General features: G+C 36.4%; 1 protein-coding gene across 11 annotated transcripts in view; it reads right to left on the reverse strand.

Moving 5' to 3' along the window:
* The window catches only part of FBXO34 (F-box protein 34), a 154,617-nt gene that overhangs the window by 37,388 nt on the left and 93,397 nt on the right, over positions 1-23,832 (reverse strand). For 2 of the 11 annotated variants that reach the window (XR_013160220.1, XR_013160222.1), the window contains one exon: positions 6,535-8,050. The exons of 8 other annotated variants lie outside the window; for them this stretch is intronic. Coding sequence is in view for 1 of the 3 variants with exons in the window: in XM_077122563.1 (XP_076978678.1) it covers positions 6,331-6,458 (128 nt within the window). In the remaining 2 variants the exon portion in view is untranslated. Of the gene's footprint in view, positions 1-6,330; positions 6,515-6,534; positions 8,051-23,832 lie in introns of those variants that run through there. One more of the 11 variants, XM_077122563.1, reaches the window with a different exon arrangement.

Consider the following 23,832-nt stretch of genomic DNA (forward strand, 5'->3'; position numbering starts at 1 on the left):
CTGAAAATACTATTTGAGTGAAATAAATCAGACACAAAAGGACAAGTATTATGTGATCTCATTTATAAGATAAAATTAGAATTTGTGAATTCAAAGAGACAAAGTAGATATAAGGTATGAGGTGGGGGTGAGGAATGGGGTGTAAATGCTTAATGGAGAGAGTTTCTGGTTGGGGTGATGGAAAAGCTTTTTGGTAATGGATGGTGGTGGTGATAGCAAAACTTTGTGGATGTAATTAATCCCACTGAACTGTATACCTGAGTGTGGCTAAAATGGGAAATGTTATATTACCACAATAAGAATTTTTTAAAAACTGTTATATAGAGAGTTTTCTAAACTACTCCCATATTGTTCAATATTTACATGTTTACAGAATTTTCACTTGTTTGCTTATGTATTCTGCCCATCTGCTAGTTTTGATTTTCTACATTTCTAAATATATATATATATATATATAAGCTTATATATATATATATATATATATATATATATATATATATATATATAAGCTCTTAACTGTCAAGTTTCCTGCAAAAATATTGAATCAAATATAGAACCCATGATCTTTATTAATTCTAAGGTGATTTTTGAGCTAGTTCAGAAAAACAGTGCCTTGTTTTGTCCCCTGGCCAGGACAGTGATAGGAGTGATTTCAGAAATTGGAAGGAAAGGTTATTACATGACAGAGACCTATATTCTAGTTCCTGCTGTGTCACTAAATAGATGGACAAGACAATTTTACCTTGGGCAGGTCTTTTAAGCTCTAGGTCTGAGCTGAAATGTTAATGAGGGTTTAGAATACTAGACTGTCTACTGAGCTCATCAGTTTACACACCAGAACATCCTAGGGCTACACAGAACACCCTGGATTGAGGAAATGTATTTGCCAAGAATGCCTGTTCTCCTAAATATAAAGGTATGGACCAAAATTACCTCCAAAGTCACAGGTTGGTGGGAGGGAGGCAGCAACCCCACAGGGCTAAGCACATGGAATTTTTTTTTTTTTTTTTTTTTTTTTTTTTTACCTACTATTGTTCATGGAATACCAGTCTAAGACATATATCTTGTTTGTCACACATTTACTGGGTACTACCAATGTGATGCCTTATGGTAAATGCTTTCAGATATCAGTTTTAATAATTAAGAATGAAAGCATTCATCCAGAACAAGTTTATCTTTCATTTCAAATTTTAATTGAACACAGAATTCCTAGAGTCCATTCTCAGTTAAAAGAAGAGATACGAAACATGGATGTCTTCTAAACAATGGTTATTCAGCTAAGTAAAAAGTAATTTTACATATCAGGGACAAAGAATCTTTAAAAGATGGTTGGCTGTGAAATACATCAGATGAAGATCTGTATGTGCTTTTCTTTAATGATCTTTGGCAATTTGTATCCCTAGCATTGGTAGAGCTTTGTCCCCATCCTGTACTGTAACATTTTTTTTGGGTGCATGGTCCAGGAATTGAAGCCGGGTCTCCCACATGAAAGGTGGGCATTCTAACCACTGAACTACACGTGCACCCTCTGCACTGTAACATTTTTAATAGCTTTCTATCATCATATTCTATAATTTAGTCTTACAAAAAAGTCACCCAGAATTCTTCAAGAGCAAGGTGACATGAATAAAAGAGGCACATCTAGTGCTATCTCTGTGCTAACCACTGTTTTTTTATATCCCTCAACCCTTCTGTAAGTGAAATGAAAAATGATGGCTTTGAGTTAAACACACAAATAATAACATTTTCTCCTGAAAATCCAATATATTTTTATATAATGACCTCATTACAAACTGCCTGTGAATAAATTTAACTTCAACTTTAGCAATGCATGTGCTATTTTCAATTGCACAACATGTTCTCCTCGCCTTCCTTCTCCACACCTTATTTTAGGTGCAATTATTGATAGATGGGGACATTAAATTAAAGAAACTAATAGAATTACAGAAGGCTTTTGTTTGTACTTATTAACTCTAAAGTCAGCTCAACTGACCCAGCACTAGTATACACGATCTGAGCAATATTAAAATAGGAGATGACCCCAGGAACAGAAGTAAGGAAGGAGAGATACAAATGAGAAGCAGAAAAGCCAGTAAGGACATATAATCAAGGTGATCACCGGAGGGGTCAGGCCCAGCAATTCTGCAGGAAGTAGATCTTTAGGCACTGGTTCCAACCCCCCACTGGCTGAAGGGTACCTGGAACATTAATCTCCTCGCTCCCCAAATCCCCCAAGGCTGGGTTTGAAGGCCCTGAGGCAGAAAATAGAAAGGTGCTAGCAAGACAAAGTGAGAAACTACAGAATGAGTTTTGGTTGAAATCAGTGGCAGACCAAGAAGAGATGATACAGAGAACCAAGGGCATCTGCTGCAAAAATCCATAAAATAAAACCTTAAATCTCCAACAGATTACACCAGATGGTGGCACTTCCCCCATCCACCCACCCAGACAGACAGTGAAGAAAGAAAGCTCCAGTCTGGTTTCCATGGTTGCCAATCTCTTTATCACAATTATATTTAAGCAGTTCATCATAATAAAGTCCTGCTCTCCTGCAATTAAATAAAATGAAGGTTTATAACACAAACACACCATTCTTTAGAATCTCAAAAAGGCCCTTCTGAAAATTAAGCTCTCTGGGCCCACTGAATCAGAATTTCTGGGATTGGGCCCAAGAATCTTCTTAACCTGAAATTTAATTTGAAAGGAGCTTTAGGGGTCAAGTGTTAAGAGCCAATGTAAGAATGTCAGTGGGGTTCTAGTGTGGGGTGGGTTTGGATCCTGGGCACAAATAGGGGTAAACTGGAACTGCCCAACAACAACAACAAAAACAGCCAAGCAGACAATCTAGACTGGAATATCAGCTTGAAAAGTTGGGTAGAGAAAAACTCATTTATTTTTCTCTCTTTAAAGCAAAATAAAATCAATGTTTTACTGCCAAATTCCCTCTTCAACTCTTAACTCCTCAATTTCTTTGAAACTGCTTTCCCCTTAAACATCAGTGTTCCTCAGAATCCTTTCTTCTTCTAACCCACTACTCTTCTTAAGTTATATGTCTAAGTGATCTCCTGCAGTTAACAACCATGAGCCAATGACTTCCCACCCTATCTCCAGTGGAAAACTCTCCCAGACTTCATATCTAGCCGTAGGTAGACTAGCCAACTCACCCAGATGTCAGAAACAATCTAAAAATCAGCACGACCAGTTGGTGACAGCACCAAGTACTTAAATCAACCAAGTCATAAAATGTGAGTCACTTAGGTTTCTCTTCTCTGACCCTAGTATCCAATCACCAAGTGACTAAAAGGTCCCCACCCTTCTTCATCCATAGCACAACTTCCCTAGTTTAAGCAGCCATCTAATCTCTGCTACACTGTTGTTTAAAAGCCTCCCATAATCAACATAATTGGTGCCCCTCATTCTGCTCTATTTACCTCACAGAAACATTAAGTACACCCAGTCACAAAAATGTTCAGTACTGCCACCACGCTGACCTTAGACACAAATTGAATAGGATCACTTCCCGGACTAAAACCATTCGGTGGTTTCTGGTTGTTACCTACAGGAAACTACTCTCATAATGCAATGCAAGGTCATGGAGTCCACCTCTGATGCTATGCAACTTCACCCCTTGCTTTGCCTTACCATACTTCATAGTTTAGAAGCTTGTTCAAAGAACAGTTACCACAGGACCAGGTAGGTAAAAGTCAATTACATCACTAAGATACAGTTTTAAAACAGCCAGGACCATAACCCTAATGTAACTATTTCAAGTTTAGTTTTACCTAATCACCACCCTAAAAATGTTCATTTCCTTGTACACATTGAGCAGAAATTTACTAAAACTCTGGGCTGGATAATACCAATACAGACATAGCCACTACCCTCAAGGAAATATGAGGGCCATATTGGGAGGGAGGGTTGGGTGTGTATGAAGGAAGGAGGGGAATCACCACGCTCAATCTTGAGAGTACAGGAACTGGTCAAAGAGTCCTGATTTTCTAAGCTAGGCCTTGAAGGAAGATATACAAAGTTCTAAGACGTTCAAAAGTTGACGATGCTCTTGGGAAACTAAGGTAGGGGAGAAATAACGAGAACCTGAGTTAAGATTCTATCAGCGTAAAGAAGATAAGCAAATGAATTAATAAGGAAGAACAAACTGGACTTAGGGAGAGGAGTAAAAGATGATTCCTCATTTTACGGCTTCTGAGAGATGACAACAAAGGTGGCTGAGCAGATTTGGAGCAGGAGAAGCAGAGGTAAGTTCCAGTTTTTAAAAATGTTGGGCTTGAGTACTTATAAGTTAGAGGTATCCAACAGGCAGATCTGGTCAAGAGAGATATGAGGAAAGGAAAACCACAATTGTCACAGAAATATTTCTACCAGGAAAAAGTTTCCTAGATAGAGAGTATAGATGTCTTTTTCTAAGAATTTCCAAAATGAGCATTTTATAGATAAAAGAAGAGACAGTCACTGTCCCATCGTTTATGGAAAAATACAATCAATGCAAACTATGGACTACAGTTAACAATAACATAGTAATATTCTTTCAGCAATCGTAACAAAGGTACTATACCGAAGCTAAGTATCAATAACACAGTGATTTGGATCTGGGTTGTTTTTTTTCTCAGGGCAATGAAAATGTTCCAACATTGACTGTGGTGGTGAATGCACAACTCATTATCTGTGACAATACCAAGAGCCACTGATTGTACACTTTGGATGGACTGTATGGTATGTGAAAAAACTGTTAAAACAACATTGGACTGCACAGCACACAGTAAACCGTAATATAAACTACAGACTATAATTAATAATATTTTTTCTTTTTAAGGGATACTCAGTAATCACCTTGAGCACCATGTAAATTGTGCTTCAAGCTGCAAACACTGAAATTTGCCTAAAGATAGTTGTGATGGTTAAGTTCTAGTGTCAAACTCGGCCAAGTTGTCTGGCCAGGAAAGCACTGGCCTGACCAGTGCCACAGGATATTTCATGGCTGGTGATAAACCAGAAGGCTGGTGTATTAAATCATCAGTCAACCGATTATATCTGTGGCTGATAACATCTGAGATCAATCAAGGCTTGTCTCCCACAATGAGGTAATCCAATCAGTTGGAAGCTTTTAAGGAAGAAAAGACTCTTTTACTACTTCTTCAGCAAGTGAGCCTCTCCTGTGGCATGTGTCCAGAACCTTCTTCAGAGCCGCTAGCTTCACAGCCTGCTCTGCGGGTTTTGGAGGACTCCATTTCCATGGTTGTGTGAGACATCTTTATAAATCTCATATTTACAGATCTCTCCTGTTGGTTCTGTTTCTCTAGAGAACCCTGACTAACACAATAGCGTATAATCTCCAAATGAAGTCTTGGAAGAAAATTTAACTTCGTGCAGAAAACAAAACAAACAAAATAATGTGGTTGGATAAATCCCCAAGTCTCATTAGTCATGTTGATTCATGTCTGTAAAAGGGTAAACTTGACTAATGAGGACTCAAATGGCAATATAGGTACATAGAGGGAAAAGTGAGAGATTTCCCTTAGTGCTAAGAGGAAGTCATAGTATCAAAGGTAGATGCCCATTTTTTATCTTATCACTTGGACTTTGGCCTTGTCTATCAAAATAGTTTAGAAGACAAAACATTTCCTGTTTCTGCTTCAGTAAAGGCACAAGAATGTTTACCCCAAAAAGAAGTGATCATTTATCAGCATAGTAAGAATTCCTCTATTCTTATTTTCAGACAGTAAGAAGAATAAAAAAAATAGAATAGTCCCCAAAAGACTTCTCATGATACCTTCCGGGATGGGGGTGCAGAATATACAGTAAATAAAATCACCACTGGTTTCTTACAACTTTTAAAGTTTCCAGAGAACTTCTTTTGACAACTTTCTTTACTGGACCATCATTATTCAAATGATTAACAACCCCAATCAAAGTACTGTGAATACATAATGAAATCCCTGTTTTTTTACAAATGAGGAAACAGAGGTAAAATGACTTTTGAAGTCCCACACCTAGTTACAGAATTAACATTTGAATTAGATAAGAAATAGAATCTCCTACATCTCTACTTCTTGGCTGACAAAAAAAAAAAGGCTTATTAAAAACCTAGGCTCATATTTTTTGTATACTTCGGATGGTTTTTAGGCTGTGTGAATATATCTCACTAAAATTGCACTTATAAAAAAAAAAACACCTAGGCTCAATGATGATGCAAAATTAAATAATTTTGAGAGCATCTATTCAAAGAGCTTTCATTTTTCAAATTAAGTCAGTATTTCTTAAGTGGCAGGTAAAACCTCTACACAGAGCTGTGATAAATTAAAGCAGACATACCATGGTATATAAGAAGCCATACTACTCCAAAGGTATGCAGAAACTGGATCCATTGCTATTAAAGTTGGAAAAGTGCCAAGACCAGAAGGATATGAAATTAGGCAGAGGTATAAAATATTTCTTTCCATATGCCACTGAGTATGACAGAATGCATCCAATTCCACAGAGCAGCATTAAAAAAAAACTGTAAAAAGAAAAGTGGTAGTGCTCAAACTAATCTCCAAATTAGTAGTTTATTCTTTAAAAGACAGACTTTTTGAAATATTCTCTAATGTTATTTCAAGGGACCTTTAAATTGTGCCTGAGTAGGAGGGCTGGACAGTTGGTAGAACACAGTTAAAGGAAAAAATCTTTACTGACTATTAGTATATATTATGTAATACAGAAAAAGACCTTTGGAAACACATGACAGTTTTCAAGAACTCATTGCTCACAGCTTCCACCTTAGAATTCACAGTGGTTTTAAAATGCAATACCTGCTACAAGGTTATCTATCTATACTATAATTCTATATCATGGTTAAAGACCAAACAAACCTAACTTCCAGAAAATAAAGGAAGCTCTATGCTAAGCTTGACAGGACAAAACACATTAAAGAGGAATAGAGCAATTAAGAAGGGTAATTCACTACTCTTCCATTGTGATCACAACAGAAGTGATACATATTACAGTTTGACATGCATTATAAAATACAAGTTTACATGGGTTTCCCCTCTCCCTCTTCTGCAGTAGGGAGGGAAGGGGAGGGCCTGGAGGAAAAAAACACCTGCTCAGACTGTTGTGAATTGCTAAATAACAGTCTAAGATAGAGACAAATTGAAGTTTTATGGTTTGTTAAACTAACCATGTTTATCTAAATTAACACAGTGAATGATAGTTCAAAAAGTTAATTCCTGTATCTCTCTGTGACATAATGCTAAATACCCACAAAACTCTAGCATATCACAATTTATTCTTATCTCAGCTGATCAGAAACCTACTATTTGGAAGCCTCTTCTAGAAAGAACATCAAAATCCAAACAAAACATGAATAAAAGTTGAAGTTCAGGAAAAAAAGTCATTAAAACATTTTTAAAAGTACATTGAGCATTACCAAGAAAATTTCACCTCCACAGATTTTCTAATATTCAGAGTTCTAGTTGACATCCCTTTATTTTTCCTTTAGTATTTCTTACAGAAAAATAAGGAAAGGAAAACTACTATGCCTTTTTATAGCAAACCATTACTGCCTTGAGTGAGCTAATGCTTTTTTTTCACTTTGAAACTAATCATACTTTCATATATTTCTATATAAATGCAAATTTTTATGCAATTTTAAAAGCAATGGCAATTTTTGACATCTCTTGCACAGGCAGTACTTTCCAAGCTTTAACGTGGCCTATTTGACCAAAATGTAACTGACATAAGCCTATTGCTCTTAAGAGATAAATGTTCAAGACTCCATTCTAAGGCCAGCCATGACAGTTCAAAAATCTATTAGGTGCCAAATAACTTAACATGAAGAGAACAGCTACTAATTCTAGTGTGGTAAATGCGCTTTTCTGCTATCACATATACCACTCCCCTGCAACACACATTCTCCTTATACCCTCCCATCCCTCCTCTCACCCACCCTGGGGTAAGAGCAGGAGCTTGCACCAAGTACCTAACACAAGCCAGCTGGGCACAGGCAGGACCATTAACACTGTCACAGGTAACTGAACTGTAAAATGGCTTATCCCTGGGGGAAAAAAAAAAAAAAGACATAAAAAAAACCTTCAGGTAACAAATATTAATGCACCAAGTAAAACAGTTTGCTTGCATATTATCAATGCAGACATACCTCTACAATCTGTTAAATCAAGACCTATGTCTGTATACTGACTGATCAAGGTACACTTTGTTAAAAATTACGACTTGGAAAGAAATGAACTTTATGGTCAAGAAAACAGAAAGTTGGTGCTTTGGGAACTGTTTTTAGAGCTTACCAAAACCAATTTAAATACTGATGTAGAAAACTAGTATTTCCAAGGATACTACACTACCCTACAGAAAATCAATCATTAGGCACCACAGAGCACAGGCTGCAACGTTATCTGTTAAGTACATACTAGGGGGTTTGTGCACTTGTCTTACCTGTGCTATAAAATATTTCTTGAGTACACAGAGGAACAGTCATTCATCTTTGTAATCCCATGATTATCCCCAATTTGCAGAATTTGACTGGGTCTGGAATTCCTAGAGCCTTATACTTTAACAGGTAATGGTTAGAAGGTACACAGAACTCTCAATTTCAGCGTAAAATCTGAAGTCTTCAGAGCCAGGTTTGCATAAGTCCAGAATTTGAAAAGTAGTAAGGGGGTTACGTTCTCATCACAGGGAAGTCCCCATTTGTGTATTTATGTGTATGTATTTAATATGGTTGTAATCATATTGTACATGCAATATTTTACATTTTATCACAAATAAGTACTTCCTATGCTATTATCATGGCCTTCAGACCCATCATCTATAAATGTGTAAGTGCCTGAATTTATTGAACCACTCCTTCCAACCCCAGGCATTAAAATAACATCTTCATGGATATGGTCTCTTATACATTACAGGTAGGTCTTTAGAAGAAAATTCCAGAAGAGCAATTCCTAAGTTAGAATGTGAGTTTTTTTTTTTATTATTATTTATTTTTTTTATTTTTATTTTTTCACATGGGCAGGCACCGGGAATCGAACCTGGGTCCTCAGGCATGGAATGTGAGTTTTTTAATGCCTGGAAAGATCTTTCTGACCACTCTCCAAAGGGTAGTGCTAATTTACATTGCCACTAGCAAGAAAAGCATGCCAGTTTTTGTTATTTAAGGAGAACTGTTTTCAGGTCTAAAGAAAGAAAGCAATGTAGAGCTAGAGATAAAAAATATCTCTATTTTTTTAATTAAAGGGAAGTTAAAGAATTTGCACAAGGTTTACATAGCTAGCATTTGGTGGGGCATGATTATGCAACTAGTTGATAGCCAAACTTCAGGCTTTTACCTACCACACTACACAACAAGGTTGGGAACAGATGAAGGATACAGGATGGGGTAAGCTTTGGCAAGCTTATCCTCAATATCATAAATGAAGACTAAGATGTCTAACTAGGAAAGGAAACAGAACTCAGACTATGAGTTCAATTTTGGATGCCTGGAGACTGATATTGGATTTTATCAGGAAGACATTATTTTAATTAAATAGTACTTACAGAAATGGGACAAATCTACTTAATATTTATCTCTTCATTTATCAGATATTTAACCTCCTAAGTGTCAGACATTGTACTAGACCTGGGGTTTCAGTGTGAACAAAACTGATGGAATTCTTGTCCCCGTGGCAAATTTGAGAAACAAAGATTGATCCCTTAGCCTTTCATTCAAGATCTAATGTTCAAAATCTAAATGTTCATATAACTGGACAAAATAAAAACCTATATGGAATGTCACTGTTCCACCAGGGGAACTCTGTGGATAATTTCACTAAGATACATGCTTCTAAGGAAAGGGAACTACATCTGCCTGGTTTGCCACTGCTGCCCTAGAGCCTCGCTCAAAAAATGTTCGTAGAATTTGAAAGAATGCTGTACTGTAGATGAGACAACTTTAACCTGGAAAACTAAATGAAAAAATGTCCATCTCTGTTGTACAGGCACCTCATTCAGGTCATTCTAGCTTTGTGTTAAGATGGAACCCCAAAGAGAAAAATGCTATTTGTTAAAGAGATTTATTAAACCCTTCTTTTCTAAAGAGTTTCCTAAAAAACAACTTCCTTAAGACCCTGGCAAACTACTGAGAAACTCAAATATTCTCATGAGCATCCCTGATAGCCTTAAACTCATTTTCTAGCTTACCAGCTTCAGCTGCTATTTATTTATTTATTTGTTTATGAAACAAAATCACATACAAACACAAACATTCTTACCATATAATCATTCCATTCTTGTTATATAATCAATAACTTACAATATCATCACATAGTTGTATATTCATCATCATGATCATTTCTTAGAATATTTGCATCAATTCAGAAAAAGAAATAAAAAGAAAACAGAAAAAAATTCATACATACCATGCTCCTTACCCTCCCTTTCACTGATCACTAGCATTCCAATCTTTAATGAAATACCTATGAGGAAACTGTCTTTTAAACATATCAACTTTCCAGAAGCAAAAAATTTAATATTTTCATATTGTAAACATTAATAGAAGACTATTTGGAAGTCATCAGGTGGCCCCTGGACCGCTGTGAGTACTCAAATGTATAATGCAGCAATTATGAAACAGGACTTTACCATAAACTAGAAAAACAAACAAAATCAGATTATCATTCCAGGCTTCCCTTCTACAGTTTTACAAAAAACCCCACACAATGTAGAAACCAAGGTCCCCAATAATACCAAAGCTAAACTTAGTAAAGAATATTTTAGATTTAAAAATTTTTGCTCCCAGATTCCAAATCAAGGCTAGAAATTATTTTTAGAAAATAAAGCACATGAGCTCATTAAATAAAATAATAACTTACATAAGCAGGTAAGACTCTGAAACAGCAAGTTATAATATTATAGGGTGTGTGTGGGGAGAATACATGCTAATGAGTGCATACAAATCCCTAATTATTATTTCTATCTGGGAAGTAAGCACTCTGAGACAAGATACTAAATGAAATATATATAAATGGGTCTGAAGTCATTCTGCAGCGAACAGCTAGCCAATATAGAATACTGCATGCCTCAACGCCAAATCACACACGTCTTTTCAGTCACTGCTACAAAGACATTTAAACAACACTAATTAAAAACAAAACACCTAAAGCTGTTAAATGCCCTAAATGAGCTTTTACTTTATGATAGGTTTTGGTACAAAATAAAAGGGAGAAATGACAGAATTAAATACCATTTTACAAATTTTAACAAATAGATCTAAACATTGGTCATCAAATGGCTGCTAATATTTCAAAAACTGAAACGCAACCAGACATTACTGTTCAGGCCTGCTAGTGGGGAAAAACACACCTTTAAAAAATTGAACCTAATTTGATAAAGCTTTTAGAGCCAGCTACCAAATTATACAATTTGGTATACCTACCAAATTATACAATACATTGCAGATGGGAAATATGTTAAACAACACCTGAAGGATACAAAGCAGCAAAATCAAGCAGGAAACTAGAGGATCAAAAACAAAAGCTTTACCCAAACAGATTACAAGCAAAAAAAAAAAAAAGAGAGAGAGTTGAGGGGAGCCTATATATTAAAAGAGACTTAAAGACTAATCAATCAGTAAAAAATCAGAAATGATAGCACAATACTACCTACCTGTAATACAATAATGTTAGTATTGTATTACACTGAATGTAATACAATTGTATTCACAGTGTTACATTCAGTAACACTGAATGAAGCCGACTGTGAGAATGACAGAGGGAGGAGGCCTGGGGGCACAAATGAAACCAGAAAGAAAGACAGGCGATAAAGACTGAGATGGTATAATCTAGAAATGCCTAGAGTGTGTAAGAACTGTGACTAAATGTACAAATTAAAAAATGTTTTTGTATAAGGAAGAACAAAGGAATGTCAATATTGCAGGGTGTTGAAAATAGATGGTAATTCATATTTTAAAACTTTAATTTATGTGTGTGACTAAAGCAAAAAATGTTTATTTGGTACAAAATTTATATTTTGAATAGTGCATCTCCTAATATAATTTATATGGACAGTTTAACTGAACACCATAAGTACATGGAACCTTGAGTAGGGCATGAGATTTTATAGGTTTGTCCAGAGTGATGCCTTGATAAATCCCAGAGTGATTTGAAGAGTGAATAAAAAAGTATTTGCAAAGTCCCCGTGTTGGTTTGAAATGATATATGTACCCTTAAGAGCCATGTTTTAATCCTAATCCCATTTTGTAAAGGCAGCCATTTCTTCTAATCCCTATTCAGTACTGTATGCTTGAAACTGTAATTAGATCATCTCCCTGGAGATATGACCTAATCAAGAGTGGTTGTTAAACTGGATTAGGTGGAGGAGTGTCTTCACCTATTTGGGTGGGTCTTGATTAGTTTTTCTCCTATAAAAGAGGAAACATTTTGGAGAAAGGGAGATTCAGAGAGAGCACAATGACATAGCCACGAGAAGCAGAGAGTCCATCAGCCAGCGTCCTTTGGAGATGAAGAAGGAAAACGCCTCATGAAGGGAAACCAGGAGTGAAAGCTAGCAGATGATGCCGTGTCCGCCACATGCCTTTCCAGATGACAGAGAAACCCTGAACTTCATCAGCCTTCTTGAACCAAGGTATCTTTCCCTGGATGCCTTTGATTGGACATTTCTATAGACATGTTTTAACTGAAACATTTTCTTGGCCTTAGAACTGTAAACTAGCAACTTATTAAATTCCCCTTTTTAAAAAGCCATTCCATTTCTGGTACATTGCATTCCAGCAGCTAGCAAACTAGAACAGTCCCCTTGGGGGAATGGTGAGAAAGAGGGAAAATTCAACTTCCCCATAAGGAGAAGGCCTGATATTCCTGCAAGCAGTGAGGACAACAAAATCAATAGGCCAAACCCTCAATCTTGCGGTTTGTTCATATGAAACATACCCCTGCAAAGGATAAGCTAAGCCTACTTAAAATCAGGCCTGAGAGTCATCCCCAGAGAACCTCTTTTGTTGCTCACATAGGGCCTTTCAACCAACATGACAAGCAAACTCACTGCCCTCTCCCTCTCTACGCGGGACATGACTCCCAAGGGTGTAAATCTCTCTGGCCGTGTGGGACAGAAATCCTAGAATGAGCTGGGACTAAACATCAAGGGATTGAGAAAACCTTCTCAACTGAAAGGGGAAGAGAGAAATGAGACAAAATAAAGTGTCAGTGGCTGAGGGTTTCAAATAGAGTCGAGAGATTATCCTGGAGGTTATTCTTACGCATTATACAGACAATTCTTTTTTAGTTTAAGGTGTATTAGAGAGGCTAGAGGGAAGTGCCTGAAACTGTAGAGCTGTGTTCCAGTAGCCATGTTTCTTTATGATGACTGCATAATCATAAAGCTTTCGCAAGTGATTGTGTGATTGTGAAAACCTTGTTCTGATGCTCTTTTTTATCTATGGTATGGACAGATGAGTGAAAAAAATGGATTAAAACAAATAAATAATAGGGGAACAAATGTTAAAATAAATTGGGTAGAGGGAAATACTAGTGGTCAATGAGAGGGAGGGGTAAAGGGTATGGTATGCATGAGGTTTTTTTTATTTCTTTTTTCTGGAGTAATGTAAATCTTCTGAGAAATGATCATGGTGCTGAATATATAACTATGTGATGATATTGCGAGCCACTGATTGCATAGTAAGTATGGAACGTTCATACATTAATAATGTTCGTACTGTATATTGAATGATTTTATAAATAAAAATAAAAAAAAAACCAGTCAATTAAAGACACCATCTGTGGATCCTGAATCAAATGGACTTACTGTAAAAAAATTAATGATGTGTATGTATACGTGTATATATATATACAAGAGTCTTCAACTCTTGGGGGTGCAAGGGTAGTTCAGTGGTAGAATTCTCACCTGCCATGTGGGAGACCCAGGTTCGATCCCCAACCAGTGCACTTCCCAAACAAACAAACAAGCAAACAAATAAATAAAACAAACACAACCAAACAAAAAAATTCAACAAATGGTGCTACAATAAGGGGATATTCACCTGGAAAAATAATGAAATGTGACCCCACCATACAGCATTCAAAAAAAAGTCTTCAACTCTTAAGAGACATACCTTTAATTAAATAATTTATCTGGGATTTCCTTCAAAATAATATGGGAGAGAGTTGATGGGTGGTTCAGTGGTAGAATGCTCACCTCTCATGCAGGAGAGCCAGGTGCAATTAGGGGCCCATGCAACCCCGCAAAATAATACATAAATAAATAATAATAATAATGATAATAACAACATGAGAGAGAAGAAATGGTTGAGGGTATAGCTCAAACAAGATTGGCCATGAGATGATATCTGTTGAAGGTGGATGATGGTTCTACTCTTGTTGAAGTTTTGTACATAGCTAAATTTTTCCAAAATTACTGGTTTTAAAAAAGAGAAATAAATAAATGGAGGCATTTGTAAAATACTGATGAATGAATCTATAAATGTTCATTATGCACATGCAAAATAAAGCCACATACTATTCAGAGTAAGGAAACCGGAATTCACTGGTTCCCTGGATAGGTAAGCCCAGGAAGAACTCATCTTAAGTTCTTCCCCTCTAAGTCAGAAAATAACAAAAAAGGAGGTAAAAAAGGGGATGGGAGACAAACAGGCAAGTCAAAACAAAAAAAGCAAAACAAAAAGACAACATTGGTCAAGACCCATCAGTCCATGTAATTAATTAATATAAACACATCTGGCTCACAATCTCAATTCTGTAACCTAAATGAGCAATACAGTTAATGTCTGAATCAGCCTCGAATAAGTGTATTTAATCTTCCCCACTCTTAAAAAATTGGAACTTAAACATTTAAATAAATACATAGGAAACTTTGCTATAAAAAGGCATCTCACTGTAAATCTTTTTATAACATGAATAGGTCACCCCCCACATTTATCCATGGGGAAGGGAGAGGAATATTATTAATATCTGTATGTTAATATTGATAATGATAATAGCCTTAAATATTTATTGAGCACTCACTAGGTTCCTGTACACTGTTCTACAGAGCTTCATTATGTATGTATATGTAATAATTTTATCTCCATAAAAAGTCTATGAGAGAGATACAATTATTTTAGTTTTACAAATGAGGAAACTAACCAATTAAAGTAGAATGAGTACTAAAGTAATCAATTATACTTTTACATCAAGTAAGGCTTAAAGGAATCCAATATTCTGCTTGACCATGGGGCAGTTCATCTTAGAATACTAAAAGTGTTGGGTCAGTTTTTTTAAAATGGATTTTATTTAAACAGAGCCCTGTTAACATCTTTATCACCTTTTACCCATTGGAACTAGTGGAACAACTGAGACTGCTTACCCAACTGGACTCCTCCCTGCCCAGGTTTCATCCACTCCCTGCCACCCTCACCCAATCAATATTAGTGAATCGCTACTATATGCCTTCTTTGAATCCCCAGAACTGTGCCTCCTCTGTGACTCTTACAATGCTCTATCTTATCTGTCTCTCACCCACTATACTGTAAACTCCTGAAAGATAAGTAGAAGTCTTATTTCTTTCTGTAACTTTCATAAAACATGCAGCACAGTTTATAATAATAAACAAATGTTTATTAAAGTGAATCAATGTCAAACCTAACGACTTAAGCCAGCTTATCACCAAGAATCTCTTAACTGGAAAACTAAGTCTGACTAATCAATACTTGAGCAGCCCAGGAAGTTGATAAAATGAAGCAACTTCACCCATAGTCTCCTGACGAGCACTCTGCTCTCTTAGAGATGGGAGGTGGAGAGGGTGGAGACACAGGGGACACTGTTCTTCAGACCATGGTCCCATTCAATTTTGGTTATTTTCTGCAAAGTTCTAAGAAGCAGGATGGCCTGAGTAGCAGTTTTTTTTTCCCAACACTCTAGTTACCTAAAATATTCCTAAGCAATATCAGATTTTAAAGAAAATCCTATTCACCAGCCACGTGCAAACAAACACTTCCACAATAGTTATTTACCTTGATACTGTCAGTTTAACTAGAGTAAAAATAACTCTCGTGTTGCTAATAACCTGCAGGACAGTTCAATCTAGACATGCAGGCATTCAGCTATGAGTTGGGCGACCTCTCTCTCATTTTCAAAGCCCCAACCAAATCGCATCCTTTAAATACTAAAATACACAGACTCAAATCCCAACAAGAAACGCTACACAGACTCCCCATGATTCTTTACTATATTAAACACAGCTATTTGACAGTCATGTTTACATAGTTTTGGTTTTTTTGGGGGGGTGGGTGTGGGTGCATGGTCTTGGAATTGAACCCAGGTCTCCCGCATAGAAGGCGGGCATTCTAACCAGTGAACTACCTGTACACCCCACTGAACTATCTGTGCACCCCATAGTTTTTTTAAAAAGGCAAATCAACACTAACAAAACTAGAAATGAAGAGGACACCAAGAATCTTAAAAATACTTATGTCTTTAAGGCCCATAAAACAAAATTAAAGTATGTCCTATTATAATGTTTTGGCTGTATAACTATTTTATACTATTTATACTAAAAGTCACAATGCTTTAGTAGTTACTTTACTAGAAACCCTAAGTTCACTGGTTCTTAATTAATAATAAAGTATGCAGTGTTCACACCTAGAACCCTTAAGTACTTCAATTACTAACAAGCCAAACCACAAAGAACCTGATACCTAAAACCAGATGTCAATGCTGGGATAATAGATGACAAAACTATGGCAAACCAAACAGCAAAGCCAAGAAAGCCAATGCAAAAGGAACTGAGAGAGCCGGACCGGAGAAACAAGTAAGGATGAAGACAACACAGCAGAGAATCAACATCTCGAGGCTCTCCGGCCCCCACCTGGTGAAAAATCCTTGCACACAAACATCCACCCTTGGGCAGTGACGACCTTGAAGCATTCTGTTGATACAACTCCCTTGTCCAAATGTTCTCTCTCCCGCGGTTACAACCTTGTAGAACTAAGGCAGTGTTTTCACCAATGGAAAGCCAAAACCCATCCAAACTCTATTCCCAACTTTCTTTAAAACTCCTACTCGAATCCAGGCATGTGGGAGCTGATTTCTTGAATAAACTCTCCCAGCCTCTCCTCCGCTAATAAACCTTTCTTTTCCTGCTAATGGTGCTATGTCTCTGTCTATGCTTTGCTTATCCAACCTCCACCCATCCTGGGACTTTCAGGAACATGTTAAGAGGCAAAAATGGTTTAAAAAGAGAAGGAAAAAAAAAAAAACCTCCCTCACCCCAAATTTCTGGTAATTAACCTATTCCTCTCTTTCCTACTGCAATTCTCACAGAAAAAGATTATTGTACAACAAAGTAACAGTAATCACCCAATGCTGGAATTTGTGGCTATAGGATCCAACTTCCTAGGTGTGATGTTGGGTTCTGGTGTCAAGCTGGCCAAGTGATTCTGCTCAGTTGTCTGGTCAGACAAGCACTGGCCTGACTGCTGCGGCAAGGATATTTCGTGGCTGGTTGGTAAACCGGAAGGCTGGCGACTTAAATCATCAGTCAATTGATTGCATCTGTGGCTGATTACATCTATGATCAACTAAGGTGTGTGTCTCCCACAAAGATATAATGAAGGCTTTTAAAGAAGAGAGACTTTCACTGCTTCAGCCAGCGAGTGTCTCCTGTGGAATTTGTCCAGACCCTTTGTCGGAGCCACCAGCTTCACAGCCTGCCCTACAGATTTTGGACTGTTTCATTCCCACGGTTGCGTGAGACACCTTTATAAATCTCATCTCTACAAATATCTCCTTGTGGTTCTGATTCCCTGGAGAACTCTAATACACTGAGCAAGGTCATCTTGTAGCTAAACAAGCTATAACACTCTGGAAAACAGTACTAGGAGAGTTGAGGGGATGATCCCCTAAATGTAACATAACAACACTTGAGATGTAAGGAATGTTTTAAATCTACAAAGTACTTTCACTAACATCTCTCTCAGCCTTCTTTCTGTTCCTAAAGTCATCTTGGGGTCTCTGTTCTCTTTCTCTCCCAACCTCCACATGCCTATCCCCTTATCTTCCAAGCCTGGGCTCAAATGTCACTACAAACAGCTCTTCATACCACTCAATGTTTTATACCTCACAACCTGCAGTTATATTGTGCAGAAACAGAATTAACAGCTTAGAAATTGAAACTTGCTCAAAAGCACAGTAATAGGTTATGCTATAATCATTACTCTCAATATTTTCTGATATACTTTAAGTTATAAAAGATTTAAATAAATAAAAATGTATATCAAGTTCTCCGTATGAAAATACTGTCTAACTTCCTTAGGGGGGCCACAAGCAAGAATTAGACCTTCCATACAAATCATAGTCAGCATGGAACAACTGGCTAACCCTTGCTTACAGTATGTCTTACTCATGCAACCCCATTTTGTATTAAACCACACTTCCTTCACAATTTTACAAAGCAAGGTAAAAGAGAATCTGAGAAAGAGCCTTTATCCACAAAGTCTTCTACAGTGACTAACAAATAACTGGCCATCACTGAGAGGCAAAGCAGAAGTCTTTCTGTATATAACCTGAGATCTAATGGAGAAGTTATAGTGATAAGACCTAGGTTCACACTCAAGAAGACTCTTTACATCAGTTCATTCAGTGTTTCACATAACAATACCTTTAAGGAGATTAACATTTACTACAATAATCCATACTTCTACTGAGTGGAAATTTTAGATGAGGCAAATATTAAATATTCAATATTATTGAATATTTAAAAGAGGATGTTCTTTAGTTCCTGAATTCATCAGGAAAATAATTATTAGATACTTGAAAATATGCTTCCATGTGCTTAAAATTCTGATTTAATGAATCAGAATTAAGGCCAAATAATGTGTACGTGCGAACAAGGTTTCAGTGGTAGTTCAGAGTAAAACAGTGAAGGTGAGTTATCACTATCTTTAAAATATGACAATCGTAAAGTAGCATAGTGAATGTCAGCATTTGTACTGCATGCATCAATTTCGTTTCAGCCAAACTTTAATAATGTCCAAATAAACTGTTAGTTTTGAAGTACTGTATGCATTATATATTTCTTTATTTGACCTTTATAGTTGCAGCACATCTAAAAGTGTTTACAAGTTTTGTTCATACACATTTAACTATAACACTGAAATTAAAAAACAACAGAGATATTAAAGGGCCTCAAGGAATTTCTTCCTTTGCACAGGGTTCATACATTACACAAGCTTATGAAATACTGCTCTAGACCAGAAATGATTCAGTGGAGAAGAGGATGAGAGTGGCACAGGAAAAGCTATTAATATGTATATAATAACAGTTTATACCACAGAGATTTATAAAAACTACAGAGAAGGTAGGCCCACCCTCATCCAGATCCTAGAGTTGCACTCATATTGAAACTATCTTCTGGGATCTAAAGAGAACAGGGCATTAATGAAACATAAACCTTAACTTGGGTGAATTTTCTTCCATTTTACATCACAAGTATAAAACCAATTTTCAATCTCTAATTGGAACATTCAAGCAGTCCTTTCTCCTATTCAAACCCCACAGTTAGGGAGCTAGATTATCAAACATCTTTTGCTTACTCACCCAATATTTATTAAGTATCCACTATGTACCAGATACTCTTCCAGAGACTGAGTATGTAGCAGTAAACAAAACACAAAAACCGCCATCCTCATCAAGCTTACAATGTAATGGCAAGACAGACTGAGCACACAGCACAGAAAAGTTAAAGGTCATGGAGAAAAAGGGGAGCAGAGAGTGTGTGCATAATATACAAATGACATATTTAAGCATCAGATTTCAGAAAGCTATTTTAGAGTCAACCAGATCACAAATCAAAACTTTTTAAAAATAAATAAAACCCTTAAAAAAATAAATAAAAACCCACTTATATGACAAATCCAGAAATGGGATGAGAACCTCAGGAAAACATGTAGAAACAAAAAAAGAAAGGTCTTTTTGGAACTAAGTCTGATCCTGGAGTGTGCTCAAACCATTCCTGAAACTCTTAAATTAATGTGAAACAACATTTACAAGAGCAGTTACGGAGAACCAAACAAACTTAAAAGGGAAGCTGAAACAATACAGGGAAAGGAAGAACACCCAGCAGTCAGGTTAAAAGTCAGTAGATTATTCTTTAGATCATTTATTGTTGGCCTTAACTATATAAAAATGTCTGATCTCATCCATTATTATCCAGTTCTACCTAAGTTTCTGAAAGTAAACATCTCAAAATTTTAATATATTCTCATTCACTTTGAAGAAAAGAGCCTACTTAATCCTTTCTTACAGTAAGTGTTCTTCCATGGAATTCATGTAAACATTTCTGAAGTTTAAGAATGGGATAATATATTAGAGAAAATAATTCAAATTATGCATAAATTACATAAATAAACTCTTTCTAAATAAATTTTATTTAAGGGCTAGGGGTTATGCCCAAATTTCCATCAGTCCTGTCCTGCAGTGGTTCCTTAGTTTTTCAGGGCAGATTCTCCACCCCACCCCTCCAGAGCTTCTAATTTAAGTACAACCAGTTCTGCTATAATGGTATTGATTGAGAAATTGGGAAACTATTTGAGTGTATCATGAATTTCGTGTTGGCTTATATACTATTTCTTCTGTGGAAAACACTAGATGAACATATAAAACTGCACCCAGCTGAACCTAGCTGAACCACAGCCACACAGTAATATACAAATTGCAGAGGTACACACATCTCAAGACATCTTTCAAAATTTTTTTTAAGAACACAAATGTCAAGCTCCCTCCCTCGCCTCCCCACCCCCTCCCTCTCCTCCACCTAGCCCCCCTACTCCTACCACACACAGTGCTTCCTAGGAAACATCAAAATATCTAGCAGCGAGAAAAAAGGTATCTAGCAGCAACCTCTGTGACTTTCAGTGTTTCAGTGTACCTCAGTGATCCAGAACAGGCAAACTCAGCAATCTTATACCTATACATACAAGACACTGTCAAGTGGCCAGCCCAAACCTCCCTGCAGGACTCCAGTTTGTATACTGACTATCCAAAATCTCCACTTGGCTATCCAATAAGTATTTCATACTCAACATGTCCAATATAAAAATCCTGTTTTCCCTGTGTGCAAATTGTTTACTCACATAGAGTAACAGAAACTCTAATTCCCTATTGTTAAAGCCAAAAACTTTGTCATCTTTAACCTCCTTTTTCTTTCTCACACACCATCAGTAAATCCTGCTGGCTCTACCTTCAAAATGTGTTAAAAATCCAACCACTACTGCCCATTGATACTACTGCCCACCGATACTACTACCCAGGTCTAAGCCACATCATCTCTCATCTGGAATATTACAATAGCTTCCGATTCTACTCTTCCGCCATTTCACCTGCTCTCAGACTCAGCAGTCAGAATAACTCTATTAAAAAGGTAAATTCCATTATATCATTTTCCACATACTTCAACAGTCCCTCCTAAGCCCCTTCTTGGATTTTCTTCTTCTCTCCTTCCCCTTGGCTTATACTCTGCCCCAATGAGACTAGCCTTCCTGCTATTCCTCAAACCCACAGAGCACGATCCCATATTAGAGCCTCGATACTTGCTGCAGTTCTTTGCTTCTTCTCCCAGATACTTACCTATGTTGCTCTTTAAATTTCTTCAGGTCTCTGCTCAAATGACATTTTTTCAGAAAGGTACTCCTTGACCATCCTCTATAAAGGAGTACTATTCCCCACACTTCTTATCACCCCTTTACCTGCTTTACATTCTCTACAGCACTTACTCCCTCCCTTCTACCCCCATTGGTGAATCTTCCTCCACCAGAATATCAGCTCTAACAGGGCAGACTTAGTTTTTCCACTGTTGCATCTATTAAGTCCAAACCAGGATATGTGTTGAATAAGGACTTTGATGTTCTTATTATCTGTTCAAATGCCCCTAAACAAAACCTGATTATTTTAGTGGGAGTAGTTCTATCTTGTACTTCAAATTCTCCTATTTTCCTGATATTAGACTTTTAATATACTTTTTGATTATCACTATCCATAAAGAATTATTTAGCTAGTTTAAAATGAATTACACTTGAATTTTCCTAACCTCTTTAATTCCATTTATAAGCTAAATGATTAGATAAGCCCTCCATATTTTATTAGCTATCTTGAAATTTAGTTTTGTTTTTGACATCTCCAAAAATCAGGGTAAGTGTTTCAGGCAGCAAATCTCAAACCCCGATCTACTGTTCCCCATCAACCTTCTCTTCTCAGAGCTTAGCTTCATCATGACTGTTAATTAAGGAGGATCTCAAAGGCACTTCAAAATCTAAACACAACCAAAGATTATCTGTGGCCCCAATTTAGGCAACTGGCCAAAGTCCAAAAACCAATTTTACTTCTGCCTCATTTAATTCTCTATTCTCACACACAAACCTTTTCTGCCAGATGTCTTCAATGCTGGTGAGGGAGGTTAATGAACTGTAACTGGATTATCATCAGACAGAAACTAAAAACCATCTAGATTTGCCTGGAGATTTTGTAATGTGATGGAATCTCAACTCAGGGGATTTTACTTCCTCCACAAACACCTGTGTTTTCTATATGCTGAGGTTTGTTTTGACACACCTTGAGCGGGCCATGCTGTCAAATCAACAAAAAAAGGTATTTGGATTCTTTTAGGTACCTCAAGCAAAGCAATGGATGTATATCCTACCCCAAATCAAGAATGATTTCTTGTTACTATGGTAACAAGGACACTATGAACAAAGATAATTTGTCACTTCTCTGAGAACTGGATGCATTCTGTAGCATTGCTTTTTATCAGGAAGGAGGTGGGAGGAACAGAAGAACCAATTATAGAGTTTATTTATAACATGTAAAGGACTGTTTTTTTACTCTGAATAACAAGATTTTAAATTGTTCTATCTACAGGGAAAAAACGAAAGGAATAAAAAGAAGAAAATAAACATGCACTCTAACATATAGAGAGCTGCACTCACTGGACACACCACTACAGATTTTCCAGAACAAACAGGTTTTCTGATTGTCACACACAAAATACATCAGGAAATCCATATCCCTTTTAAGAAGTCATATCTCCATGAATTTGTAAAGGGAAATTATAATAATCAGCTTCCATTCCTGATAAATCTCAGCAAGCTAAAGATTATATGCGACTTTACCAGAAACTTACAGAAAATAATAAATACAAGGGAAAAATATTAAAAACATTCCCAGCTAAAGCCAGGAATAACAAAAATGACAGTTATAATGTTACAAAAAAAAAAAACACACCCCAAAATAGATTCAAATGTTGAAAAGACAAAAATCTGTCATTATTTGCAAAGTACATATATTATCTGGGGCTTTTAAGGTCAACAATCATATTAAATTATTTAGTCTAATATTAAGTAAAGTAACCAGATAAAAGATAAGTATTAAAAAAAAATAAGTGACCCATAGCAATAGCACTAACAATTAGAAAGTGTAATGAAAATAAACATTCCATTCTCAATAACAATAAAAAATTACCTAGTATAATAAACCTAACAAGATTCATGCAAAAACTGTATGAAGAAAATTCCATAAAAAATTCTTCCTTTGAGATAGAGAAGAAGACATGATAAAATAAAGAAATGCAGGATGTTCTTGAATGGAAGGTCTCAGTATTTCCTCCTAAATGGGTCTCTGTTTTAGGGGAAAATAGAATCTATTCAATATAAAACCAATGAAATTTCAAAAATAAATTTTTTATGAAAGTCAACAAGCTGATTGTAGAGTAAATCTAAAAAGTAAATAGGTACATGAAAAATTGTTCATTGCCATTAGTTAGGGAAATACAAATCAAAACCACAAGAAG

This window comes from Tamandua tetradactyla, chromosome 12, assembly GCF_023851605.1.
Source record: "Tamandua tetradactyla isolate mTamTet1 chromosome 12, mTamTet1.pri, whole genome shotgun sequence".
In the NCBI taxonomy this organism is placed as follows: domain Eukaryota; kingdom Metazoa; phylum Chordata; class Mammalia; order Pilosa; family Myrmecophagidae; genus Tamandua; species Tamandua tetradactyla.